Genomic DNA, 21540 nt, shown 5'->3' with positions numbered 1-21540 from the left:
TGCAAATCTAGTTTGAAATAGGCTGCTCAGACCCACTTACATATTGGTACTTTCTAGCAACTGAACAATTGTTCTCTGCTAAAATATCACTGGAAATTAAAAGAAAACAATCAGAGCCAATATAGTCAAGATGGTTAAGAGCATGAGCTCTGGAGACAGACTGGCTCATTGCTCAGCCTGTCACTGATGGGCTCGTGACCTTGGCTACCTCGGTTTCCTCTTCTGTAAAGTTAGGATCATACAGGACCTTTGTCATAGAGCTGCTGAGGATCACGTGAGGTAATAATACATGTAAGAGGCTCAGAACGGTGCCTGGCACAGAATGAGCTGCAGATTTTTGGTGCTCCTCCTCTTATTGGTAGAAGATTCCCAGTGGGAGTCTAGAAATGCCTTGTGCTGCTCAGAAGATTCATTCATTAATCTGTGGCCACGTGTGGATGTTGGTACCTAAACGGTAATGTGTGGACATTACCTAAGCATCAAGGATGCTGGGAGGAAGCCCTGGGACAGACTCACGGCAGGCCTGGCAGGGAGCCTGTCATGCACCCAGCAACACCCATGGAAACACAACAGCCCTGCTTCAGTCAGCCAGGCCCTTCCGGCTTGTTGCGCAGACTCCCTGGCCGTGCGGGTGCCACGGACCTCCTCACATGAGGGTCTGGAAGCTTATCTGTGGATAATATGGTTGTAGAGTTGACTCTGCTGGAGGCGAATTTTGTCCCCCCCCCCCCTTATGGAAACCTTTAGGAAATATCTAAAAGATTTAGGAAGCATGTGGATAGCTGGGATACTAATCCAAGTCCTATTTAATAATTTGCTTCCAGTGTAATTCATCACGATACACCTTTAATTAGTATTGAGGTTAGACTTTGGGTTTAAAGTCTTCACATGATTATCCTTTGGTGGAGACAGACTTAAAATTGTCAGAAGGTCAGCAAGGGGATCTGAAAACGAAGAGCCCACCTGAATTCTCAGCCAAGCAGAATCCCAGGTCATAGGCAGGGAATTCACCTGCCACTCTCCTAAGCACTTCACAAAGATCAACTCATTGCACCGGCACGACAATGTGCCCTTATTATCCTACTTTTACAGATGAGGAAGCCAGAGAGGTTACATACCTAACCCAGGGTCATACTGCTGGCTTGTGGTACAGCTGGGACTGGGCAGTCTGTATGGTTCCAGATTCAGAATTCTTAACCACTGGACTGTGCTAAATAACATAGTTCTGGATTAGCTACTTCTGCTGTATCGGCCAAACAGCCTGGCTGTTGCCCCAATGTTCACATTAGTTTTGGCCTGTGACACTCATGTGGACACATAATACTTTCAGCTCTTCCTTCTGGAACCGAGATTGTGATTTTTTAGTCATCCTTTCCAGGCTGTCTCTATAAATATAAGAAAAGAGAGCTATTAAAATGTAACCGTTCTTTGCCTTTATTGCCTCATTTTCCATCCCAATCATCCATTTCTTAAAAAAAAAAAAAAACTCAAAGCAGATCTTTTAAATTCATTTGAGGTGAAAACAGATTTAGAATGGTAAGAAAGATGATGAGAGACTCTACCTCACATCACTGAATTCTGCAGACATTTCTGGGCTCTACAGGTTGTACCTGTCACCCTGGGTGACGGTTCAGCAGCCCCAGGCCAACTGAGCCACCGACCCAGCACCAGGTGCCCGGCTGAGCTCTGAGCCCTGCCGTCAGGAGGCCTTGTGTGCCGGCGGGAACAGGACCCACGAGACACCATGCAGGCCCTTAGCAGCCCCGTGCTTAGGAAGGAAACTGTCCTCAGGGGAGGCTGAGGTTTCTCTGAAACTTCAGAAGCCGGGCACTGGACACCGCGTGCGTGGGGAGGAAGCTGTGGCTGGGTGCTCACTCAGCGGGAAGGCGTGGCCACCAGCAACACACCCATTAGAAACTGCACGACACTGGGCTCTGGGCTCGGGCCCTTGTTAGAGGATTCTGGAGAAAGGAGGCCTACGGAAATAGGTATAAAAATAGAGAAATGCTTTGCGGAAGCTGTTTGTATTTTGACAGTCACAAGACCATTATTGATTAACGTTTATTGAGCTCTAACAATGCGAGAGGCGCCACACAAAACATTAGACACAGTACCTGCCCGGTGGGCTTACAGTCTACTCTAAGGACATGACCATTTTGGAATGCTGCCAATGATTTTTGCTGATTTTGAAAATGAGGTATTAACTGCACTGGTCAGTGCAGGAAGAGAGCCTACGGAATCACTGACTTGGTGCAGGTTCCCCTGTGCAAGTAGGTACGACTGCTCGTATCGCTCAGTCTCTCAAAGAACGGTTGGCACCTTCCCCGAACGTGGTGACTTTTGTCACGTAGTACATGTGTCTATAGAGACACCAAACCCACATTTTTGAAAATCAAGGTTCAAACCTGGCCCCTAGTCCAGAAGTTTGGTTATATTAATTCAGAAAATCACTGCTGTTCAGAAGAGGCTCTAGGGAAAAGTAGGGTTAACGACAGGGGCCACGCTCCTGCTCCGTGTTCCCAGGACTGTACAAGAGCAGCCCCCTGGGCAGCCTCTCGAAGGCCCCGGACTCTCCAGGTCTTGTCTTCAGAGCCCAGAGATGGGACGCTTCCCATCTGCTGGGCTCTGCTCGGCACCTGCTCTGGGGGACGCGTGCTTGAGGGCAGAGCCCTTGCCGAGCCTCGTGGAGCACGAGGCGGAGGGCGTACACAGGCTATTTCTGTGGTCCTCGCGACACATCACACTGACCGCTTATCTCCAGAGAGTAGCGAGACTGTACCAGAGGTCCCAGGACGTAGCAGCAATCTGTTAAAATACCTGCGATGGACACAAATCCATACAAGTGCCACTTGTGAGAGCTCATCCTTTACTTGTCATGGAAAAGCCAAATTTTGTCTGTTAACCACTTCGCAGAATAATCTGGTTTCGTACGGAAGGAAATGTAAGATAGCTTGTATGTATTTAAAGCGAATTATTTAGTTTTTCATTCTTGGATTCTGTGACTTCTTTCCACTTTGATCCTGATGAACTAATAATTCATCACTTCTTATATTTAGATTTCCAGTCCTTTATTCACGTACAGCGTGGATTTCAGTAAGATATGAAAACACACACTGCAGGGTTGTGTTCTGTAAGGACATGAGAATGCTGAGGAAATCCTCACACAGAGGCCTTTTCTAATCGTTTTTCCCTGTGCTTATGAAAAGTATCAAACAAGATACATTCTGAATGTATGTTATGAACAAGTACTTAAGTACAAATGGGAAACTGGTCTCAGGTGATGGTGACAAGCTGTACTAAATAAAGGAGAACTTGGTATGAAGAGGTCGCCTGCATGTACACATGCCATTTTATGAAGAGCGACCATAATCCTACCCTCACCCACGTTGGTAACAACCTTACCGACGAAACAACCCTTAGTAGTTTTTAAAGTTGCATAAGCAACAAAAACGTGAAGAAGTAAACAAAAAACATGTAATGAAGGGCTTTGGGCTCTTGTTCCAAGGAATAGGTGAAAAGACTGATTAATGAAGCTGAGGTCCCCATTGCTTCTCTTTAAATGGCTATATAAAAATATTTTTGCTTTCTAAGCTCTGTACTTCCTTCATTTTTGCCAAACACACTTAGTAAGCCACAACTGAGTGCCTGAGTGTTTAGGATCTCCAGAATGCAAATCAGGGGGAAAAAAACCAAAAAACAAAAAACGGAGATTTTTTCAGTTTTTCTTTTAAATTAAGCCACTAATGTTTGGTAAGGGGCACTGCATGGCATGATAAAGCCAAGCTAAGGAAGGTATACTTTATTTGAGTAGTTACATTAAGACTGTCCTGAATTCAGTGAAATCCTGAAGACTGTCGATTGTTTGAAAGTACTGGTTTTGAGGGCACAGGAAACATGGTCTGAATGAATCGTCCAGAACACGTTGTGAATCCGACTGAACACAGAGCTCATGCTGACCTCCCCCCTTTTTTTTAAATGCAACAGGCTCAGTTTTCTCACATCGGTGCTTCTCTTCATGCTAGAACCGCTTATGTCTACAGAGTCCCTGAAGAAGCGAAAAGCCTCTTTCTAGCATTAAACATAGCATATGGAGTTCTTCCTCAGCTCTTGGCCTATCGTTGTATCTACAAACCAGAGTTCTTTATAAAAACAAAGGCAGATGAAAAAGTTGAATAAAAGTATTATTTCTTCCTCTCTAGATGACTGACTTTTATTCCTGGTACTGATCTGTCCCATTTTACTCCCTTCCCATACAGCAATACTTAAAAATATGTAAATTCAGGCTCCGCACTGTATGTGTGAGCTCTCACATGGTATCGTGTGGGTAAATTTTCTTCTCTTGAAGGATAAGTGAAGTTGAGAAACAGTTTAAAGAAATCTATTCAAAATTATTTGTGAGTAACTTGACCATCTATTTCAATATTCTGTCTGCACATATTAAATATAACTGTAAACATATACAATGTAGCTCCTACAATAGTGAGCACGAAAATGAAACTATTCAGAAGTGAATATGGCCTGTGCATATTAAGGAATTTAGAACAGCAGATACATTCAGGAGAAATACTTTTTGCATATAAGATATATATGCATCATTATCAACCTCAATATAAAAAGCAAATTATCACATTATTTTAAAATGTTATTTGACAAATGTTTTCCCAAGGAAAGTGTATTATTCACTGCTGTTATAAACACTGCTTTTAATAAAAAATTTTTTGTGAGTCTAAATGGCTAAGGAGGGATCGGTGACTTTATCAGTACCCTTAATGAATACCTGTTTTATTGGTGACTGGAAATATTTCTACTGTATTTCTGTGTATAATCTTAATAAATTATTTTTGGCCTTTTATGAAAACAAATCTTAACGAATTTGAAACATTTTGTATTTTTTTTCCAAAAGCAGTTTTGTAGTCTTTAGGATTTTTATTCTAAAAATCTGTCAGTTACATGTTCCAATTCAAAATGTCAGCTACATTCTCCTTATGCTTTAGTGTGAGCAATGAACAGGACTTTTGAGGAACTGATTAAATTTCACTAATTTACAATTAAAGTAAAGTATTCAAAGTTAAAAAGTACTCTTCAAGGAAAAAGAACTGGATTGGCATCCCTAGTATCTTTTAATGAACTTTTCATATCTGGAATGATGAGTATAGAGAAAAATTACAATTTGCTACATGAGAGAAACAAACCAGAAATACTAGCCGCCTTCTCAGAGCCTTAGAGGGGTAGGTAGACTGGTGCTTTCATACCCTTGGCTGCCATAATCGTAATCCCATCACCACCACCATCGTCAATGGCCCTGGGCTCTTAGAACTTCTCACATTTTCTCTTCATGTTATTTATTTAGCTCTTCACCAAAATAAGAAAACAAAAAGAAAACAGAGTCCAAGTCAACGCATGGATAATGTCAAGTGTGCGCATTTAGGGTCCACTGAGCTGGTAAACAGTTAGTATCTGAGACGTGCAAGCCATCATGTAGCCATTCCTCTCCCTCCCCCATGTTTACAAAAAACCTAAAACCCCGATGTTCAAAAAAAAGAAAAAAAAAGGAAAAAAAAAAAAAGAAAACCCTCACCTGCACTTGATTCTCTTGTCAACTTGCTGTTAACAATTTTTGCTTTAATATACGAATTACATTAATACCTCACATTACATATATAAAGCCAAATTACACTAACTTAGTTGTTTACAACCTCAAATCTTACTCCCAGTACACATTCCAATAAATTTATTCTGTAAAAACAATACATTTTTTGTTTTTGATTTTTTTTTTTTACAGTAAACTTTTCAACTACAAACCTCGAATACGCGAAAGATGGTCCAAGGACAAGCATAACAGGATTGATAAAACCCAAATTGACTAAATGAGCTCTCACAATATAAGCTGGCATAAAAATAAATAAAATTCTCTATTATCACAATAGCAACAATAATGTACACATAATAATGGTTTGTGGATGAGTATCAACTATTCTAATTCTAGCTCCAAAAGAAAACAATGGTTCATTTAAAAGTCAATGCTTTGTCTGGTTTCCCATAGGGCTACTGCTGATTCCAGCTTTAAAATGTAAAGTATCCACCTTGAGTGATTAGCTCAAATTGTATTGGCATTGGGAAAAAATAAATCATTGCCTTTATTTTGGAATAACACAAAAGGACTCACTAACTTCACATATAAAAACTGAGTTTGTGTACATAACAGTATGAGTTTTGAGAAGTATAAGCTGTTGACTAGCTATTTCTAATACGGAATAGATATTTTACAATATGGTTAAACTTTACACATGGCCTCAAAACTGAAGGACAATTTCAATTTTATCTTCAATATGCCAACGTTATGTGTTTAGGAACTGGTTCCTGGGTTCTGTCACAGAGAAGAAATCCCTTAAGCATTATGTGGAGTGGTCGTTTTAAGAAAATGCTAATTTATCTTTAACTGAGCCTCTGGTGATAGTGGAGTCAAGGCAGGAGAATGATGAACACAGCCGCCTTGATAAAAGGATCCTAGGCATGTAGAAGTTTGTGCAAAAATCTTGATAATCCTTAGTGGTTAAGGGCAACTTCATGCAACCAAATAACATGAAATTAAATAACCTTAAAAAAGGCTAAAATGTCTTTTTTTTCCCCCAAACACAACAGAGAGGAGTGTGAATAATGTACATACAAACTGGGGTTCTGTCAATGACAACAAGGAGTATGTGTTGGTTCATATCAAATCCAAGATTATTAGACAACCAAATGTATAACCTTCTTGTGGTTTCTCTTAATATGCAGCATTCATTATGGTAGTTAGGTCTGTAAAAAAAAAAAAAGAAAGAAAACAAGCCTTTAGATGACTTAGGATATTAACAATAAAAGCGATCTATACCTATAAAGTATATAGCTGGGATTTTCTGAGATTTTCATCTGTACTGCAGTGGAAATAATACTTAGCAGGAATAGCCCGTGAGGCTTTGCTTCCTACTACCTGTCAGTTCGATAACCTGGAGGAAGCGCTGGGGCATGTTTAGTGCCCCGCTAAAAAAGGAAACAACACACGTTGTCTACTGTTTGGCAGGGCCCAGAGTAGTGTGCACTCTATACAACTCAGGACAATGTGTATTGCTGGGGTAAAGTCCATGGAGAAATTGAGATAACCCATCTTTGTGAGGACTGTAGTGTTAGAAAGGTAAGCTGCTTCAAATTTAAAAAGCATTTGGAATGTATGCAAATTATCATGTATTATAACTTAATTACTTGGGACATGCGGCTGGAAGAAATAACGAGTGTTAACAAAATCGAGACATATGAAGAGAAAGGAAGTCGAGATTTCTTTTAAAATTTAGATGGCACATCTGTGTGACAAAATATTTCCACTTCCTAAAAGAATGATGTTTCAATCTGGGTCCTACTTTAAATTGTGTCAGGTTACATTTCCTCATAGGGAGGCTATTTTTGTTTTCTTCATCATTAACCCAAATACATTAACCCCCTCGTAATGCTCTCAAGGGATGAACGAAAGAGGGAACTCAGGCCCCAATATTTCTTCCTAAAACACATTGCTTCCATTCTTTTTCCTTCACTGAGTGAACAAACTTGCTTGTGAGCAAGGAGTGCGCTCACTCATGGGTATGTTCTCAAGTATACAGCCGAAATCTATGTGTTCGTTATACCACGTATCAGTCAAGAGGAAAAGGTACTAAGCCTCAAGATGCCAGACATCTATTTCTCTTGGCCTGCTCTGCTCCTACCAGAAGGAGACAGCCAACTTTAAAAAAATAATAAAAGTCTACTTAAAATCTGTGAACTTGCAAAATACCGGGACTGGTGACTCCTAATTATTCATTGACAAAAATACCAGATACATTATACTTATAGCCTTTGGAGGATTTTCCTCCTTTGTGAAGGAGGAAGACACCCATTTTAAGCAATGAAAAATTGTTAACCGAAGACATTTATTTAACAGTGTCTTTTTATTAATGTCAATGTGAAAAGCAATAAAATCTATGTTTACATTGGTAGAAAATTCATAGTAACAACTACTCAATCCACATTGAAAAACATTTTTGGAACAGATGGTCCCACAGCAGCATCAGAATAGAATTCATGCCCGAAACAAAGTAGCAGTGGTACCAGAATATAAGCACAACTTTAAGGACCTGGGGAATTTTTTGGTCTTTTAACATGGTGCTGTCAATAAGTGCTTAAAAGCAAATTATGAATCCATGTTTAAAAATTTCTCATACCATAATCACTCTATTTGCATCTGTGCATCAAAAAAGTATCTTGCTAGAGCGCCTGGGTGGTGGCTCAGTGGGCTTAAGTGTCCAATTCTTGATTCCAGCTCAGTTCATGATCTCAGGGTCCTAGGATCAAGCCCCATGTCTGGCTCTGTGCTGGGCATGGAGCCTGCTTAAGATTCTCTCTCTCCCTCTCCCCATTACCCACCCCTCCCCACTTGTGCACGCTCACTCTCTCGCTCTCTCTCAAAAAAAAAAAAAAATCTTGCTAATCATAATGATATACGTTCTGGGCATGGAGCTCGGGGTGTTGACTAGACAGGAAGTCTCCTCCGAGGAAGCAGCCGGAAGTGGTTCCTTATGTGCTGGCTGCCGTGCTCTGTGCCAAGCCACCCTCAGCAGACAATGGCTGACTACTCCAATCAGATTCTCTCTTGAGGCATCTGAATTGGAGGCACATTAAGAGGCTGCAGGGTGGAGGCAAAACTGAAGGACAGCCCAAACACAGCAGAAGTTAGGAGACAGTGTAAGTCATAGGATCTTTCCCTAGAGCACCATTTTCACTTGAAAAAATGATGGCAGATAAACTATGGTTATTCAGACACTCTGTCAGAAATAAATGAAATGAGCCTATTACATCAAGGAAGACAAGTGGCAGTATTTGTTGCCAACAATAACATTCAAGCTCTCAAGTGAAACTTAGAATTCTGGAAAACTTACATCCTCCATGATCAAAATTTCCCAGTGAAGGTTTTTCTGACAAGATATACTTGATATTTAAAAACGTGATTGTGGGCGCCTGGGTAGCTTAGTCAGTTGAGCATCTGACTCTTGATTTCGGCTCAGGTCATGATCTCATGGGCTGTGAGTTTGAGCCCTGAGTAGGGCTCTGAGATGACAGTGTGGAGACCACTTGGGAATCTCTCTCTCCCTCCCTCTCTGCCCCTCCCCAGTTCGTGCGCACGCTCACTCTCTCTCTCAAAATTAATAAATATTAAAAAATGTGATTAAAAATACTTCATGATGAAATATTTGGAAGACCCAAATAATGCAGGAAACCAGCATTTTCCAAATGGGTAAAAGTCATTCAAAGTGCCAGACTGTCCAATGGATTTTAAACTAACAGAATACAGAAAAGTTCAGATTCCACATTGCAACTAACCTTTAAGAAACTACCACTTACAGAGCTGGTCTAATACCAAAGAATATTCGCAATGATCTGGAGAAACTATTAAGATACTCACTCGTATCTCCGCTTTCAACTACAGGTGTGTGTGAGGCCACAGCTCCTTCACATACCTCAACTAAAACAACATATTGCAAGAGACTGAGTACAGAGACAGATGTAAGAGCCCTTTCTATTAAGCCAAACAAAGAAATTTTTAAAAATGTAAAACAACGTGGGGGGCACACTCGGTAGAGTGTGCAACTGTTGATCTCAGGGCCATGAGTTTGAGCCCCATGGGTATAGAGATTACTAAAAATTAAATAAAAACTAAAAAAGAAAATGTAAAACCATGTCATTTTTCTCAAAACAAAACGCTTTCTGAAACATGTTCTTTTTCATAAAAATGTGTTATTTATGTTAAATAATGAATATTTTTTATAATGAATAAATTTTTTAAATTAACATTTTAAAATTTGTTTTTATTCCTGATTCAATAAATATCCATGGTTGTAACAAAAACTCTTGGGGCCCTCAATTGCTTACAAGAGTATTAAGGGGGTCCTGAGACCAAAAAGTTTGGCGAACCCCTGGCTTTGAAGAAACGAGAGTAAATGGTGAGAGATGAAGCCGGAAAGATAAACTGGGGCCAGAGTGCGAAGGCCACTGCGTGCTGCAGTAAGGAGTCTGGACTCGATCTCGAGGGCAAGAGTAGCTGGCCCTCTGCTAAAGAAAGCGGGTCCAGAGCCCGAAGAAGAAAAGCATGGACATGGTGGTTATGGTGACCGTGGCAGGTGTCCTCCCAATATTTACTCTATCCTCTGCCCTTCCCTGCTACTCTGTGTGGCCTTGTGATTCGAGGACCTGACTCTAGCTCCAGCGGGGGGGAAAGGGGGGTAGAGCCTGACTGGTCCAAGCCAGTTTCAATCTCTTTGTTATCTGTGGTTAGTTTGGGGATGGGCAACTTTCTGGCACTGCAATGAGTCCTGCTTCCTGGTCCTCATACCCTTGTGTGACCCCCTCCCCTGCTTCTGTCTTGCAAGCTCTCTCTCTCTCTCTCTTGCTGATGAAGCTACCTGTCACGTAGGAGCTGCCCTATAGAGAGGCAAATGTGTCAGGGAACCTAGTGGGCCTCTGGCCAAAGTTAGTGAGGACCTAAGTCCTGCCAACAACTACTTGAGTGAACTTGGAAGGGGACCAACCCCCAACTGAGCCTCAAAAGGATTTGAGCGGCTGCTAATACCTTAATCGCAGCCTTGGAGAGACCCTGAGACGAGGGACTCAACAAATTGTGCCTGCCTGGAGTCCTCATCCAGGGGAAAATGCCAGACAATAAATGCTACTTGAAGCCCTAAGTTTTGAGGTAATTTGTTACGTGGAGATAAACAATACAGCAGCCCCGAGCCAATCAGTGCACGGTACCCGGGTCGTGAAGATTAGTAACCTCTACGTCGTGCCGCACGAATCGACAAGGGACGCTCCACGTGAGCCCTTTTCTGCCTTGTGCTTCCCCTGGCAGCAGTGAGGACGGAGCCTGGGGGGGGGGGGGGGCCAGAACTCTGCGGGTTCCTAGTAAGAACCCTTACCAATACGTGTGACCTCAACAGCCCCACGCCTCGAGACTATCAAGCCTTTTATCCTTCTGTCCTTAGGCTTGTCTCAGTGACCACAGATGGGCTCCTGAGCATGTCACTTCCTAGGCTCTCATCTGGTCGGGTTAGTACATGTTAGTCTATGACCTCATCTCTCTCTCTCTCTAATGTTTTTATTTACTTTTGAGAGACAGAGAGAGCGAGAGCATGAGTGAGGGAGGGGCAGAGAAAGCGGGACACAGGATCTGAAGGACACACGCGGGGCTCGAACCCATGAACCGTGAGATGGTGACCTGAGCCAAAGTCGGACGCTTCGCCGACTGAGCCACCCAGGCGCCCCTATGACTTCGTCCCTTACGCTCTCCTGCTCCCACCCAGGTTCCGCAGTCTCTTCCACTAGGCCCCTTGGACATCACAGCCACCAGCAAATCTCCATATTCCCCACAAGCGTTTCTCAGGTATTCTGCCCCCCAACTTGTTCACAAGAAAGGTTCTCCCTGGGGATCGTGCTGCTGCTTCTCCTGTGACCTCTTTTCTCAGCCACAGCTCTTGCACTGCTGGCCCGGCGGTGGAGGCGGTGTTCACCCAACCCTCCTCACCTTGAACGTCCATGCTGTGAACCACCCCCTCTCCTGCCTGCAGTCACCTCCGGACCCCTGGGGTCACTCCCTACAGATTTCAGCTCTGCCTCACCATCATTCCATATTGTAATCACTGGGGATGTCTCTCCATGTAGACGGTCTTTCCAAAACTCTGACCCCTCAGTTCCTCGGCTCTCCCCTCCAGAGAGCTCGTTCTGCGCCCTACCTCACTCACCCCCATGGCTATTTCTCAGGGCAGGCGGCTCTCAACCACTGGGAGTGCAGCAGCCCCCCCCCCCGCCCCCGATGGGCGGTTTTGCCTTCTTTGGTCAAGTGTGGTCAGGAAGCAGTAGCCTTCACTTTATCTCATCCTTCATCGAGCAGGAAGGGTGAGTGCCGCCCAGGAAGATATTTTGAGGGGGATCACGTTCACTTAACTTTTATTACAGTATTTTGCTACAACTGTTCTATTTTATTCTGAGTTACCGTTATTAACCTCTCACTATGCCTAACTGATACGTTAAGCTGTATCTTAGGTGCGCGCATGTAGGAAAAAACAGCATACGCCGGGTTCGTGTCATCCACAGTTTCAGGCATCCATGGGGGGTCTTGGAATATGTCTCCTGCGGATAAGGGGGGACACTGTATCTGCAAATATGGTTTGAAGTCACCGTTCTGGGGGGCAAAATTATGGAAGCATTTTAGGTTGTCAGAAGAACTTGGGGCTTCTTTGGCCTCTTACAGGCAGGAGTCAAGGGGACTGTGTTGTGAACGGTGCTCACAGGATGAACTGTCCGTGCAAACACCAGCACCAGCTGCCTGTCAGCGGCAACCACTGGTGTCTCCAGCTCTCTTTGTAGCTGGACTCCACCTCTTCCAAGTGCCTACTCGGTCCCATTTCCTGCCTCTCGAAATTCCAACACTTCTTCCCGTTACCTCTCGCAGATGCTGACCTTGCTTCCTAAGAAAACGGACGCGGTCAGGTGAGGACTCTTCCAAGCTCTCACCCCTAGTGCCCGCTTACCTGCCTCCCCCCTGCAGTGGGGGAAGCAGGGCAGCCCCCCCGCACATGCACTAGGTCCTGTGCCTTGTCTTCCGAGGAGCACTGCTTGCGCAGCTCTTTCCTACGTGATCATTGTGCGATCATTCCTCATTTGACTCACTCTTACCAGAACGTGTGCTGTAAATTCTCCCATCGAGAAAAAAAACCCTTTTTGCTTTTCTATCTTGGACTGTGACTATTACATACTTGAAAAGAAGTTTAAGATTAGTCTGCTGGCCCCACGAGACATCAGCACTCATTATAAAGCTGCTATCACTATGAAAAGCATGGTACTGACCAAGGGAACTGAACACAGAACCCAGACAGAGAGCCATGCCTACATGACAGAGGACACTGAGACCAGAGAGGAAAGGAGGGACAGCTTCATACATGGTATGGTTCAAATGGTGACGCTGTGGGAAAAAGGCAACAGGACCTTACCTCGTACTGTGCCCAAATCACTTCCAGATGGACTAAACAGTAGCATGTTAAAAATAAAACTTCATGATTTAAAAAAGGAAATACAGGAGCACACCTTTCTGATCTTGGGAAAGGGACAGGCTTCGTAAACAAGAGAAAAATGCTAACCACAAAAAGACAAGTTTGAGACATTTGACTACAACAGAGAAAGTCTGTTCACCTAAAGGTATATAAGAAATCAGACAAGCCACAGATGTGGAGAAGGCACCTACAATGCACATGACCAACCCTATTAGAGTCCAGAATATGTGAAGGAGCGAGTCCTACCGATCAATAACGCAAAAAATCCCACAGGAAAATGGGCAAAAATGCAAAATCCAGCACCGCACGGCAGAAGAAAACATGGGTGGTAGGTAAATCTGAAAAGAAACTCAACCTCACTACTAGTCAAAGAACTGCGTGGAGACTATCATTTATACTCACTGTACGAGCAAAACTTTCAAGTTTGACAGTGACACAGTGACATCACAGGGAACTTGTGCATTGAAGGTGGGTGCGTAAACCGGTCCAAACACCTAAGAACGTAACTTGGCATTATCTTGTAGAGTTAAAGACCCGAACTCACGAGCTGCCGTGTCCAGTTTGGGTTTGTATACCCTCAGGGACCTCTTGCCTATGTGCACCAGGAGGCAAGCAGGAGGCTGCGCCCAGCAACACATGAAAGTCACAAAACTGAGTATTATGCTGCCATGAAAGATGAATAAACCTTTCTTTTTTTTTTTTTTTTTTTAAATTTTTTTTTTCAACGTTTATTTATTTTTGGGACAGAGAGAGACAGAGCATGAACGGAGGAGGGGCAGAGAGAGAGGGAGACACAGAATCAGAAACAGGCTCCAGGCTCTGAGCCATCAGCCCAGAGCCCGACGCGGGGCTCGAACTCACGGACCGCGAGATCGTGACCTGAGCCGAACTCGGACGTTTAACCGACTGCGCCACCCAGGCGCCCCTGAATAAACCTTTCTATACACGACCACGTGAAGGGCTCTTGGAAGCATGCTAGTACGTAAATGCCACCATTTTTCCTCAAAATCTCAAATGATTGGCAGTATGGCGCGGGGATTAAGAGCACGGACTCTTGACTCAGTCTATCCATCAGCGGCACGACGGGGAAACTGCTTAACTTCTCTGTACCCGATCTCCACATATGTAAAATAGTGATCATAAAAGCATCGGTCTCAAAGGGAAGAAAAATCTCAAAAATGAGAGAAGCTAAGGAATATATTATTGAAATATATACCTATATGTTAGATAGGAGTTAAAATCCTGAAAATGAAAGGAAATAATAAATACAACACTAGTGCTTATCTCTGGGTAGGAAGAAGATGGGGCAAGGGAAGAATATGTAATTAGATATAAGTTATGATTCTGTTTTAGTTTTGGGGTTGAGTGGGAGGGTCACTGGTATTCACTGGAATACTATGTTTATTACTTTACATATATTACATATATATTCTTTTGTATAAAACAAATATATTATTAAAAATGGGTTAAAAATAAAAGGATCTGACGTTTAACAGAGTGGGTATGAAGGGAAGATAACTCAACAAAATAAAGGCCATCTATGAAAAACCCACAGCTAACATCATAGTCACTGGTGAAAACCTGAGAGCTTTCCTCCTAAGATCAGGAATAAGTCAAGGATGTCCATTCTTGCCATTTTTATTTAACGTACTAGTGACATCCTAGCCATAGCAAGAAAAAAAACCCAAACACATCCAAATTGAAGTAAATCTGTCATTATATGCAGATGACATGATATAACAGATAGAAAACCCTAAAGACTCCACCAAGAAACTATTAGAATAAATGAATTCAGTAAACTTGTAAGATACAAGTTTAACAGAGAAATTTGTTGTTTCTACATAGTAATAACAAAGTAGCAGAAAGAGAGATGAAGGAAATAATTCCATTTATAGTTGCACCAGAAAGAATAAGACCTAGAAATAAACTTAACCACAGAGGTGATAGACCTATACTCTGAAGATAATAAAACACCGATGAAAAAAACTGAAGAAGACACAAACAAATGGGAAGATATCCCATGCTCACTGACTAGAAGAACAAATACTGTCAAAATGTCCCCACTACCCAGGGGTGCCTGGGTAGCTCAGTCGGTTGGGCATCCAACCTCAGCCCAGGTCATGATCCTGAGCTTTGTGGGTTCGAGCTCCGCGTCGGGCTCTGTGCTGACAGCTCGGCGCCTGGAAGCCTGTTTCGGATTCTGTGTCTCCCTCTCGCTCTGCTCCTCCCCCGCTTGTGCTCTGTCTCTCTGTCTCCCCAAAATAAACATTAAAAAAATGTTTTTTTAAATGTCCACACTACCCAGAGCAATCCACAGATTCAATGCAATCCCTACTCAAATACCAAAGCATTTTTTAGAGAACTAGAACAAATAAATACTAAAATTTCTATGGAACCACAAAAGACCCCAAAGAGCCAAAGCAATCTTAAGAAAGAACAAAGCTGGAGGCACCACAATCCCAGACTTCCAAGATATACTACAAAACTACGTTAATCAAAGTGTATGGTACCGGCACAAAACCAGATACGTATATCAATGGAACAGAACAGATAGCCCAGAAATAAACCCATAGTTATATGGTCAATTAATCTTTGACAAAGGAGGCAAGAATATACAAGAGGGAAAAGACAGTCTCAATAAAGGTTGCTGGGAAAACTGAACAGCTACCTTCAAAAGAATGAAACTGGACCACTTTCTTATAGCATACACAAAAATAAACCCAAAGGCGATTAAAGACCTAAATGTGAGACAGGAAGCCATGAAACTCCTAAAGGAAAACACAGGCAGTCACCTCTTGGACATCAGGTGTAGCAACATTTTTCTAGATGTGTCTCCTCAGGCAAAGGAAACAAAAGGAAAAATAAACTATTGAGACTAGACCAAAATAAAAAGCTTTTGTTCAACAAAATGAAAAGGCAACCTACGGAATGGGAGAAGATATCTGCAAATGATACATCTGATAAGGGGTTAATATCATATATATCTATATATCTCATATATAATATCTATCTTTCTTTCTTTCTTTCTTTCTTTCTTTCTTTCTTTCTTTCTTTCTTTCTTTCTTTCTTTCTTTCTATCTCATACAACTCGAAACCAAAACAATAGCTCCTATTAAAAAATGGACAGAGGACTTGAATAGACATTTTTCCAAAGAAGACATCCAGCCAGATGGATAACAGACACATGAAAAAAGGTTCAACATCACTAGTCATCAGAGAAATGCAAGCAAACCAAAATGAGATCACGTGACACTAGTTAGAATGACTAATATCAAAAGAACAAGAACAGGAAGTGTTGGTGTGGTTGTGGAGAAAAAGGAACCTTTGCGCACTGTTGGTGGGAATGTAAATTGGTGCAGCCACTGTGGAAAACAGTATGGAGGTTCCTCAAAAAATTAAAAGTAGAAAAACTGTATGATGCAATAATTCCACTAGCAAAGACAATGAAAACACTAATTCAAAAAGACATATGCACTCTTGTCTATATTGCAGCATTATTTATAACAGCCAAGTTATGGAAGCAAACCAAGTGTCTACCGACAGATGGATGGATACAGGTGGTGTATATATACAATGGGGTATTACGCAGCCATAAAAAGAGATTTTGCCATTTGCGACAATGTGGATGGAACTAGGATGTATTGTACTAAGTGCAATAAGTCAAAGAAAGACAAATATCGTGATTTCACTTACATGTGGAATCTAAAAAACAGAACCAGACCCATGAATACAGAGAACAAACTGAAGGTTGCCAGGGAGGAGGGTCAGGGGAGGGGCAAAATGAGTGAAGGGGAGTGGGAGATACAGGCCTCCAATTATGGAGTAAGTCATGGGACATGGTACAGGACAGGGAACAGTCAATGACACTGTGACAGCACTGTGTGGTGAGCACAGCATAAGGTAGCCTTGTCAAATCACTATGTTGTGCACCTGAAACGAGTGTAATATTGTGTGTCAACTGCACTTCAATTTAAATGAACGAGTGAAAAAATGAATGGATCTCAGGCTCTTGTTCTACATTCAGGCTCTTACCAGCTATGTGACCCTGGGCCAATCTTTCCAGCCTCAGTTTCCCCAGGTACACAACGGATAAGACCTCCACCTACATCCTGGGATTTGTGTGGGGATTAAATGAGACAATGCATAGACAGCATTTAGCACAATCTGGGGCACAGAGTAAACTGTGAGCCATTACGACTCTGACTCTGCTGCTGTCGCTACTGCTAATGGCAAGTGTTTCCAGAAGTGCTTTCAAGATGTTCAAGTAGAAATGGGTTTCATAAATGGTTAGAAAAATGGATCTACAATGCAGGAGGTACAGTGGGAAGTCATCAGTAATACATCGAAAACAGCTGAAACCACGAGAGTGGGTAAGATGGACGCGGGGAAGCTTTCAGAAGAGTAGTGTGCCAAGGAAGGAGCTCTGCAGAGGGACCGAGAAGAGCTGGTTGTGGAAGCAGTAGGTGGCCTGGAAGCAAAGTCCAGAGGAGAAAGGGGTAACGGCACTAAATGCTGCAGAGGTAAAATAAAGACGAGAAAAGACCCTGGACTGCCCTTCCTGTGAGGAGAGGATCGGCAGGGACCTCTACAAGGGCAGTCGTACTGAAATGGTGAAGAAGCACCTCGGGTGTAATGGAGTAAGGCGGGTGTGTGCAGGTGAGGAAGTGGATGCTGGGAGGAAGGAGAACTCCTTTAGGAAGTTCAGACATGAAGAGAAAAGTGAAAAGAACAGGGTAGGTGGGGAAAGGGAGGTATGTTTGAGGTTAAGGGAGGCCTGATACTGTTTCTAGGCAGGAGAAAGAAGAGAAAGGTACAGGATGACTGGGTTGGCCTCGGAGGAAGGACGAGGAGACGACACTCTGGAGCCTGGTAACAGAAAGGTGCAGATTAATGCCTCTCAGACTTTAATGTGCATATAAATGACCTGGGGAATTGGTTAAAACAGATTCTGACTCAGAAGGCCTGGGCGTGGGCCTGGGCTTCTGCATTTCTAACAAGCTGCCGGGTGCTGTTGATGCGATCTGTCCATAGATCGCAGTCTGAGTGGTACAGGTGTAAACCGTCTTTACCTCTGTCACAGGAAGGGCAGCCAGAAGTGAGTTTGGTCACGGGAGAGACAAGTTGTGGGGGGTTTGCTGTATGCATACTGAAGCCACCTGGGGTGGGGACGGCAAGTGGGATAAAAAGAAAACCAAGAGTCAGGTACTCAGGCCCTCGGTGACTGTTAGGGATGGTTCCCAGGAGGGCTGCTGGCAAAGGTGATGACAGGACTCTCTACTGAAGAGGTGAAAAGAAGAAAGATCCTCAGAGGCAGGAGTAAAGCTGAGTGGCTGAGAGGGATAAGGGAGCCGTTAGAATCGTAACCGGGGACTAATTTTGGAAAACTGGATGAAGGAGGACTTGAGAGGTAAACAGTACTGACAAGAATAGTCGAGAACTCGGCTGAAACCAGAATCTAACAGAAGAACAACCAGAATGTATTTTGTGGATTATTGTTTCAAAGTGATTTGCCGCTGTCCAATTAGTCTTGAAAGAGAAAAGACTAACAGAAGAGGACCAGGGGCAAAATGTGCCTTTGCTAATAACACTTTTACGAAGGCGGACTTGCCCGCCACCTGACAGGTTAACGGAAATTAGGACGGAAGACACGCAGACGGCCAACAGTCCCGTGAAGAGATGCTCAGCACCACTCATTGTCAGGGAAATGCCAATCAGAACCACAACGAGCAACCACCTCACACCTGTCCGAAGCGGCTAGACTCAAAAAGGTAAGAAGTAACCAGTGTTACAAGATGTGCAAAAAAGGGAACCCTCGTGCACGGTTGGTGGGAATGTAAACTGGTGCGGCCGCTCTGAAAAACAGTATGGAGGTTCTTCAAAAAGTCAGATTTACCAGTAATTCCACTTCTGGGTATTTACCCGAAGAAAATGAAAGCAGCACTTGAAAGAGAAACATGCAACCTTATGTTAACTGAAGCATTATTGACAATAGCCAAGATATAGAAACAACCCAAGTGTCCACTGACAGATGAACGGACAAAGATATGGTGTGTACGTGGACACACACACACACACACACACACACACACACACACACGAATATTACGCAGGCATAAAAAAGAATGAAAGCTTGCCACCGGTGACATCATGGATGGACCTAGAGTATATTACGCTAAGTGAGATACGCCAGAAAGAGAAAGACAAATGCCATATGATGTCACTTACGTGGAATCTAAAAAAAACAAAACAAACGAACAAACATAACAAAAGAGTCCCAGATACAGGAGGCACACTTTGTCTACCACCAGGAGGAGGGGCTGAGGAGTGGGTGAAACGGGTGACACGGGAGAAGGGGACTAAGATGTACAAACTCCCAGTTGTAACACAAGTAAGTCACGAGGGTATAAAGTACAGCACAGGGAAGAGAGTCAGGAATATGGTAGCAACTTTGTCTGATGACAGACAGTACCCAGGCCCATCACAGCGAACACTCACTAATGCCTACACATGTGGACTCACTGTTGTGCACCTGGAACGAACACAATATTCTATGGCAACTATACTTTAAAAAAGAGTTAACAAAAATTCAAAGTGGACAAGTCTTCCCCTTCAGTACTTCAAATACCAATGTTCACGTGTTGTTTGAATCCTTAAATACTTAAAGCCCTGTGGGTATATTAAAGTACAAACAAACTGCTTTTAGGAAAGAAACAGCGGCATGAAATCTCCTATTTTGGACATGCCATTCATCTTATAATAAAATAAATCTAACTGTAAAATTCTGAGATGGCATTTCATAACTTCAGTATTTCACATCTTACTTTTTAAAAGACTCCCAAGTTGGGACACCTGGGTGGCTCAGTCGGTTAAGTGCCTGGCTCTTGATTTTGGCTCAGGTCATGATCTCACAGTCATGAGATCAAGCCCCAAGTCGGGCTCTGCGCTGACAGTGGCAGAACCTGCTTGGGATTCTCTCTCTGCCCCTCCCCTGCTTGTGCACAAGTGTTCTCTCTCTCTCCCCCAAAGTAAGTCAATAAACACTAAAAAGAAAAGAAAAGACTCAAGCTGCTCAAGTTAGTTTAAAAAAGAATGAACTGTTCACAGAGTTCCACACTGACAGGCAGGTGCACTTCCCACCTGGCTCTCTTTTGTTCTCAGACTCTACGCAGCTAATCATTCATCCAGGAGCTGCGTGCACATCCACGTATCAGGCTGAGAATCTTTCTCCATCTACTAGGACAGTGTTTACCAGTGACTGTGAAGCACTGCTGATCTCTAGCATCTTCTAGGTTAGAAGGGCAGGGAGGTTACACGCCGTCCTTACCCCTTCACTGGTTTTCTGCAAGTCTGAAGTTGTGTTTCTTGTGTCGTTGCCGGCGTCTCCACCCTCGGAGCTGCTTTTGTTCTCCTCTTCTTTGCAGTCCTTGTCATCTTCATCTCCTGGAGACTTCCGGGACTGTTTAGAGGATTTCTAAACGTTTGGACAAGTTAGAAGTTAGAGTCAAAGGGACAAATCCTGACGCACAAGGGCAAGTAAGAGCTGCCGAAGCGGCTGACCCGCGGCCAGTCTTTGTGGCCCCGCCACCGGATATACGAGTGCAACCAGGCGGCGTGCCGAGGCTGGGCGAGGTGGCCCGGGCGAATCGTTTCGCCTCGCTGGGCCTCAGGGTAACAAGCTGGAGAAGGAAGTAGAGGTGAACTACATGACCTGTTAGTCCCTTCCAGCGGTGCCATGTTAAAAGCAGTACATAAAGGTTCGTGTACCCAGGACACTATTCGTGAATAAACAGTAGCTGGATGGACACCACCTTAGGAGGCTAAGAGTGAGAAGGCACCGTAAGGCCGTCCTGTCCTTCCTTGTCGTTTTACAGTAGAAACTCAGGTCCACAGAGTGAGGTGGACTATCTCACATGATACAGGAGTATTCATGTTAAGAAATCTGCTGAAGCTGTTTGGTTGACAGGATCCACGTAATATAAACTACTTTACTCTTTTAAATTGCAGACAGTTATTTAAGAACCCAAGGGAACTAGCCTCCCACCCCCCCCTGCTTTTTTATCACCGTGATTTTGAAATCAAGATGAGCTTAAGGAAAACGAAAATACAATTATAGTTTATAGCCAAAGCTGCTTTGCAGAATAGCATTAAAAGGATCAAAAGCTGGCCCCACTGTGCATCTTTAAGAAAGTAAAACGTAGCATTTCACTAACATGTCCTTTTTGAGGACTTTTAAGAGTCTTTAAGCACCTGGCAAATAAGAGCTGAGGAAAAACCGGTTTGGCCAAGTCACCTTTGGTCTTCCAGAAATGAATTAGCAAATTGGAGATTCCTTAGACAATCAATATTTTAAATACAACTCCCAAAGAGAAAGTATCTCCTAGCTCTGTGATAGAGCACATAATTACATTGCTTCTGCTTTACTTAACTGAAACTACCA

The 21540-nt window shown here is 43.2% G+C and overlaps 2 protein-coding genes across 13 annotated transcripts in view; one reads left to right on the top strand and one right to left on the bottom strand.

The window, feature by feature from the left end:
• TM6SF1 (transmembrane 6 superfamily member 1) overlaps positions 1-21540 on the top strand; it is a 57300-nt gene that overhangs the window by 24834 nt on the left and 10926 nt on the right. For 5 of the 12 annotated variants that reach the window (XR_003969274.1, XM_032593554.1, XM_030317257.1 and 2 more), the window contains one exon: positions 12506-12543. The exons of 2 other annotated variants lie outside the window; for them this stretch is intronic. Coding sequence is in view for 9 of the 10 variants with exons in the window: in XM_032593554.1 (XP_032449445.1) it covers positions 12506-12543 (38 nt within the window). In the remaining variant the exon portion in view is untranslated. Of the gene's footprint in view, positions 1-3984; positions 4199-5782; positions 7029-9490; positions 9577-12505; positions 12544-18725; positions 18872-21540 lie in introns of those variants that run through there. 5 more of the 12 variants (XM_030317264.1, XM_030317259.1, XM_030317267.2 and 2 more) reach the window with 4 other exon arrangements.
• Positions 2051-21540, bottom strand: part of HDGFL3 (HDGF like 3) — a 76088-nt gene continuing 56598 nt past the window's right edge. Inside the window, exons 5-6 of the mRNA XM_030317271.2 lie at positions 20428-20574; positions 2051-6798 (exon numbers count right to left, since the gene is read on the bottom strand). Coding sequence (XP_030173131.1) covers positions 6793-6798; positions 20428-20574 — 153 coding nt within the window. The 3' untranslated portion in view covers positions 2051-6792. The remainder of the gene's footprint in view (positions 6799-20427; positions 20575-21540) is intronic.

This window comes from Lynx canadensis, chromosome B3 (genome assembly GCF_007474595.2).
Source record: "Lynx canadensis isolate LIC74 chromosome B3, mLynCan4.pri.v2, whole genome shotgun sequence".
Classification (NCBI taxonomy): domain Eukaryota; kingdom Metazoa; phylum Chordata; class Mammalia; order Carnivora; family Felidae; genus Lynx; species Lynx canadensis.
The sequence above is the reverse complement of the archived record's forward strand: the minus strand, read 5'-3'. Positions and strand labels throughout refer to the sequence as shown.